Here is a 6,945-nt window from a genome sequence, read left to right as displayed (position 1 = left end):
GATCTCGACAACACATTTAGGTCATAATGAGAGCCAGACAATCCAAAGTATGAATATCAAATCCATAGATCCTCTGATGCAACTGCCTCAAGAATGATTGTTTGATCTTTGGACTGGCCTTTGTAGTGACTTTTCCATCCACAACACAATTCTTCCATGTACAGTGAATACAATTAATTGATCCAAGCATCGGAGTCCATTCTCGTTATTCACTCAAACCCAAGACTCTCTTGGTGTCTTCATCATTGGGTGCCCTCAAGTACTCCAGATCATAGATCCCAATCACGGCTTGTGTGTATCTTTGAACGACCTCGAAGATTGAATCTTCCCCAATGCAGAAATAGTCATCAATGGCATCGACTGAACACAGGCAAGCACTCGAACAACCGCGACACACTTCATCAATGTGCTCTCACTTATCTCCCGATGCACTCCTACTTAATTTAAACCATGGATCATGCTTCTTCACAACTTTTGCAATGGTGAGGAAGAGACCCATCTCACTTCTACTGCTGATTTCGATGTCTATGTGACCCATAGAAAGTTGGTCATATAATACATACATAATTTTATGTATAACTATAAGAAAAAGGAAGGGAAATTGTATAACATTAAGAAAGCTCGTGGGTTAGATATATAGAAAATAAAAGGTAGAAAATGATTAAAAAGAGGGAATTCCTAATCCAAAAAAAAACCATTTTGGTCTTAGTGTGGCGCTTACCCCCTGAACTTTACATGATAGTTACCACTTATCATACAGCTTTCTAACTCCACTATTTTTTCTGGTCGTTCCGCTCTGCCGGATCGATGGTAGTCTCAGAGATCTGGTAACCTCTGACATTCGATGCGTTCAGAATCGTTGACGGGAATACTTCTTTCGTATAGGTTGAACTGGGATTGAAGTAATCCTTCATAAGCTTCTCTATTTTGATTGATGTACAAATGGACGGACTGTGATCCTAGTCTTGATCACTAAAAGTTCCCGTTAACGATCACGACAATGGCCATTTCAAAATCATCATCGTCTTCTTCCATGTCGCCTGACAAAGATTCGTCAAAGAACATCTCCCTCAACATATCCATCAACACGATGCAACATTCTAGGTCAAATTTGATAGCAAAAACAGGAAAACATAATGAAACAAGGCAAAAAATGCACCTAGTAAATTCTTCAAACACTTTCCGGGCGAAGGAGGTGAGAGCCTTGGCCAGCAAGGTTGAGGCGTTGCCGAGGCTAGGGGTGGACGACATGCCTCTTAGGTGGAAGATTCTCCTGAAACCGTGCTCGCAGGCTCGCCAAGTTTGTCGCGGCCGAACTGCCTTGTTCGGAATTTTGCCAGCCTTGTTGCGATTCCAGCACCACCTAGCTCCTCCGCAGGTGCTCTACGTCATATTCATTATCTACTAGATCCGTTTTGGAACAAACCAAGCTCAACGGTTGATATTTTTTTTCGCCCACGGTCTCAAAGTGGCGACGCCTGGGTCGATTCCGGTGATAGTAACGAGCAGCGGGCGAATCGAAGTGCAGGATGGCCACGGAGGCTACTGGTGTGGACTCCGGAGGTAACACCAATGCCAATGCAGTGCCAGCTGGGGGAGAGGGCCGGCGCGGGGGTGGGTCGAAATTATCCTGAGAAGTGGTTGTGGCCGAGTAAATTTGAGCGCCAGCCACCGCGACACTTATAATTTTTGAGGAGTTAAACTTAACAAGGGTTCGTCAGGTTTAATTCCTCAAATTTTAAAATATAAGGAGGTGAACATGCTCAATTTTTGAGGAGTTAAACTTAATACGGGTTTGTTAGGTTTAACTCCTCAAATTTAAAATATAAGGAGTTAAAGATTTTTAAATAATAAGCTAGATATGCTCAATTTTTGAGGAGTTAAACTTAATAAGGGTTCGTCAGGTTTAACTCCACAAATTTTAAAATATAAGGAGCTAAAGTTTTTTAAAGAATCGGCTAGACATGCTCTAAAGGTTACCAAAGAGACTGTCAAACGTCAGCTTAAAATCGGCTAGATCTTTCCTGAACACACGCCGACTCTTTGTTTGCGTGCATAAAAGATAACTTAGTTTGCGGTTAAAGCAAGATATTTTAGTTTGTACTTCATGGTTGGGTACATAGTTACTTCCTCTGTTCCAAAAATCTCATCCCAAATTTGTTTCTCGAACGGATGTATCTAGCATTAATTTTATGCTAAATACATCCATTTGAAGAATAAGTTTTTTTGGACGAAGAGAGTAGGTATGTACGTCTTCAAGCTTAGCATGCATGCATGTGGTATACGTAAGTACCATACTAGCCAATGTTCGTACAGATAGAGAATCCCGGGAAAAGGCAGGGATTGGAGTCTTGTACCTGAAGACTGCCCCAGGAAAGCGACCAACCCTAATTATTGCACAGGGAATTCGATGCACCATGCAAATACTCACACACACATCTTTCTCCTCTCTCTCTCTCTCTCTTGTATCATACAAGCTGTGTGTATGGGGATAGAGAGATCTAGACAGAGAGAGAGGGAGGAATCTTCTTAGCTTCCTGCCCACTTCCTCAAAAAGCTAGGAGTAGTAGCAGCAGGGGAGATTCTCACTCACACCACCCTCTTTATCTCTCTAAAGCACGCCCCATGTCTCCTCCCTTTGTGTCCTTCTTTGGATGTGCTGTATGTTGATACCCCCCAAAGCCTAAGATATTCCTTGCTTCAGCCATGCTAATATATTCCCTTGTGAATGCAAAGTGCACCGCCAGTGCAGTTCGCGGTAGTTCTTGAGGCATATAAACACATGTGTTCTTGCACACACAAACTGCCAATTAAGCAACGGTGAAGAAGAAGAAGAGGAGGAGCTTGTGTGTGAAGGGATGCGCCACCCTTTTCAAAGCAAAGAGGGAAGAATCTTTGCATATCTTTGAGGGCTTGAAGATGTGTGTGGAGTATATGCTTTAGCACCCCTTTTACCATTTCCTCTCCGTTGATTAATCATGCAGGAATCATTCACTGGAACCCCAGAAAACAAAAGGTGGCCACTGTGTGTGCGAGCATCTCTGCATGATATGGTTTCTTTAGACGTGATCAATTAGGTTTATGATGAATTTGCTTGCCTCCTTTTGGTTTTTGTTAGTGCAAGTAGCAGAGGATGGTGTGATTCCCGTCCCGGCTAGCTAGGTATATCTGGTGATTATCCCTTCGTGTGCGTGTCTGAAACCATTCAATATTGTTAATGGTAAAGGTGAAAAATATTCTTCAAGACACCTTGCTGGTTCTCTCTTGGACTTGCAAGGTTCTCTTTGGACTACTTTGAGGAGGTCACCTTACACCTTTAATTCTTTTGAATCAGGAGCACCGAGAGAAGGTATGCTAACTTCCTGTGGGTGATGGGTTGATTCCCTGCCGTAAAAACGATTGTAAAGTTTAACCTAACACAAAAATGAGGTATCCATGTGAAAAGATTGACCGGGGAAAATACATCGTGTGGCGCTGGATGGGTGGCCAGACTTTCAGCATGACAAGACATAGCCAACAAACCAAAGGTTTCCAGATTTTCATGCATGCATGATGCCCAGAGATATTTGATGTATATGCTACTTTCAAGGGCATACAAATATACCCCCGCAAAAAAAAGGGCATACAAATATATGCATATACCAGCTAGGTTCATTTGATCTTACAGTGGAGAGACCAGAAACCACGTGACCCCATCTGTGTCAGGTGTGGTCGCCTTGCTAGTTGCTACGGGCTACGGCTATATCCTACTGCACCACCTTGCAGTACATGAAACCTCCTGCATGCATGCATATGCATGCAGAGGATTAGCTTTTGGCCCCTTTGATCTTTGCAAGAAGTTACCATGCCCTTGGCTTTATCCCTCTAGTCTAGTCTGCAGGTCTGGTGGTCTACAGTGCCTAGATCAAAGTATCAAACACACACATACATACAGGGAGAAACTTTTCCTTTTCACCCCCTCTAAATCCGACTTTATTCTCTCTTCCCTCCCAGAAATCACCCTTAAAAACAAGCCGATTCCACCCCGATCCCCCCATCCACACACACACACACCCTTGATATCTAAGCAGGAGTAATATACTGGAGCTTCCCTAGCACCTCACTAGCTGCACCACTTCACACACATGGACTCCTCGCCGTCTGACCTAACCCTAGACTACACCCCCAACGGCAACGGCACGGCAGCTGCCGCCGCCGGCTACCCGAAGCAGGCGTCGCCGGTCGTGGACCACCACCATCATCTCTCGGCGGAGCAGGCGACGACGCAGAAGCTGCAGGAGTTCCTGGCCCGCCTCGACGACGAGCGGCTCAAGATCGACGCCTTCAAGCGCGAGCTCCCGCTCTGCATGCAGCTCCTCAACCAAGGTAATTAACGTGCCGAACTGCCCATGCATGTGTGCTTACGTGGAAGGGTGATGGAGCTCTGCCTGACTGAATAATGCATGTGTGGGTGCAGCTATGGAGGCCTACAGGCAGCAGCTGGAGGCGTGCCAGATGGGGAGCCATGGCGGCGCGGCGGCGAGGGCGCCGCTGGTGCTGGAGGAGTTCATCCCGCTGAAGAACATCGGGATCGACGCGGCGGAGAAGGCGGCCGGGAACGCGCCGTCGGAGAAGGCGAACTGGATGGTGTCGGCGCAGCTGTGGAACGGGCCGGCTGCGGGGGACGCGGCGGCCAAGGGCCCCCAGACTCCCAAGGAGCGCTCGGAGCACCCGCTCGACACGAGCCCCATGCTCGGCGGGCTCGACGGCGGCGGCGGCAACGGTGTCGGCGCCTTCCTCCCGTTCACCAAGGAGAAGGCCTGTATGGCGGAGAGCGCGGCGCTGCCGGAGCTCGGGCTCGCGCCCGCGGAGAAGGACCGGGAGGCTGACAGAAAGCCGTACCACGACGACGGCGGCAGCAACGGCACTGTAGTCTCGCGGAGAGACGTCGGTGCACCAGCGACGTCGACGCCGCCGGAAGGGCAGTCGGTGCCGCCAGCTCCGCAGACGAACCGGAAGGCCCGGCGGTGCTGGTCGCCGGAGCTGCACCGCCGCTTCGTCAATGCCCTTCAAATCCTGGGCGGCGCTCAAGGTATGCACACAGACGTCCACATGCATCAAATTAACCAGCTGAATCTGAACGAACTACATGTGTACCAAAGATTCTAAACCTCCTTTGTTGTTTGCAAATTGATTAAAGTGGCGACCCCGAAGCAGATCCGAGAGCTGATGAAGGTGGATGGATTGACCAATGATGAGGTGAAAAGCCATCTCCAGGTAATTATAATCTCATCATCACGCATCTTGCATTCTCTCTTCGTAGTACGTTCCAGTTATTATGCATGCTGCTGCTTTCATTATGATGAGTAGAATGATTAACTGATTATTATATGAACACATGAGACATGGGTGTGTATCTAAATTGAAGTTTTTGTTTGTGTTGCGAGCAGAAGTACAGGTTGCACACGCGGCGGCCGATGCCGGCACCGTCGGCGCCGCCGCCGGGGGCACCGCAGCTGGTGGTTCTCGGGGGCATATGGATGCCGCCGGACTACGCGGCGCAGGGGGCGGGACCGGCCGGCATCTATGGGGCGCACCCGGCAACGCAGGCGCACTACACGGCGGCAGTGTCGGCGCAGGAGTACTACCAGAACGCAGCCGCGGCCGCCCACCACGGCCACCACATGCAGCACCACCAGGCGGCCTCCATGGTGCACCACCGCGCGGTGGCACCTCCGCCCCCGCAGCCCGCCTACAAGGTGCACCCGTTGTCCGCAGCAGGGTCCCAGGCGTCATCGGAGGGCCGGCGTAGCAGCGGCGGCGGCAGGGAGAGGTCGGAGAGCATTGAGGAGGAGGGCGAGGAGCGGGAGGACGAGGAGGACGAGGACGAGGACGGCATGGCGGCGAACGGCGACGCCGAGCAGATCAACTACTAATTAAGTAGCGCGCGCACCGATTAGCTAGCCCCTAATTAAGAAGTTGGTATAACGAGATTGTTTTCTGTCCGGAAAGTGATTTTTTGGCGCGGAGAACGGAAGCCGGTCTCTGGCTTGAGTGGAGCAGCGGGAGCCTGAGATTGTCTCATTCGTGATGTGATCGATATACGGATGGATTTGTGAGGGCTTTTCTCTCCTTCTTTTTTCTTCCCCTTCTCTTTGGGGCTTTGTTTTTGTGCTAGCAAATAATTTGGTAAATATGTCATGATGGAAATATGACTAGCTTTTGTACACTTGTTGGAGGAAGAGATGATTATTTGGGAGATGTGTGTACTCAGCTTTAGGGCTGGCAGTGTGTTTGTTCCTTGGTTTAAAGTTTAAACGGTGTGAATTGTCAGTAAGCAATGATGGAAGACTATTGTTGTAGTGAATAAATGGTTCCTGAATACCTCTCATTTGTATCGTAACCTGTCTTTACCTCTCGGGTAGTCGGGTGGATGTTTGCCTGATATTCAAAGTGAATTCCTTTCACTTTTAAAAGTTTTTTTTACTCTTTTTGTACGAAAGTTTACAAAGATAGATGGTATAGCACGATAACTGGTTGCATATCTTTCCTACTTCTAAAGTTTTGAGTTGGTAGTCATCCATTCACCTATGTTAATAGGGTTTCTAAACAGTGTTAAAACATATATGAAAAAATGTTTTATATGTAGACATAAAATATATAATGTGTATGAAAACAAATAGGCGCCAACACATATATTAGAAAAAATTATTGATCATGTATTTGAAAAATATTAAACACGTATTAAAAAATATACCTTTTTTTGAACATCAGTAAAGACACAAGCGCTCATATACACGCGCATACACTCACCCATATGAACGCACACACGCACACCCTACCCCTACGAGCACCTTCGAAAGACTGAGCCGGTATATCATCTTAAAATTTACGAAGTCACCGTAGGCACCTCATCGTCGACGGGAACGTCTCCTCCCACTGAATGCGCATCGCCGGAAATTCTGA

At 47.8% G+C, this 6,945-nt stretch overlaps 1 protein-coding gene across 1 annotated transcript; it reads left to right on the top strand.

The window, feature by feature from the left end:
* The first annotated feature begins 3,869 nt into the window (after positions 1–3,869).
* Positions 3,870–6,238, top strand: LOC119267346 (transcription factor NIGTH1-like). Its single transcript, XM_037548721.1, has 4 exons — positions 3,870–4,365; positions 4,457–5,071; positions 5,180–5,256; positions 5,430–6,238. The coding sequence occupies exons 1-4, from the start codon at positions 4,125–4,127 to the stop codon at positions 5,913–5,915; spliced, it is 1,419 nt and encodes a 472-aa protein (XP_037404618.1). The 5' UTR covers positions 3,870–4,124; the 3' UTR covers positions 5,916–6,238.
* The last annotated feature ends 707 nt before the right edge of the window (positions 6,239–6,945 follow it).

The sequence above is a fragment of the Triticum dicoccoides genome, chromosome 3A, assembly GCF_002162155.2.
Source record: "Triticum dicoccoides isolate Atlit2015 ecotype Zavitan chromosome 3A, WEW_v2.0, whole genome shotgun sequence".
NCBI classification, from domain to species: domain Eukaryota; kingdom Viridiplantae; phylum Streptophyta; class Magnoliopsida; order Poales; family Poaceae; genus Triticum; species Triticum dicoccoides.
This window is presented reverse-complemented; position numbering and strand designations above follow the sequence as displayed.

What these genes read in the sequence shown, in the direction of transcription:
- LOC119267346 (XM_037548721.1), top strand. Translation starts at nt 4,125, where the DNA reads ATGGACTCCTCGCCGTCTGACCTAACCCTAGACTACACCCCCAACGGC. An exon ending in CATGCAGCTCCTCAACCAAG is followed by an intron (nt 4,366 to 4,456) that starts GTAATTAACGTG and finishes GTGTGGGTGCAG; the next exon opens with CTATGGAGGCCTACAGGCAG. An exon ending in AATCCTGGGCGGCGCTCAAG is followed by an intron (nt 5,072 to 5,179) that starts GTATGCACACAG and finishes AATTGATTAAAG; the next exon opens with TGGCGACCCCGAAGCAGATC.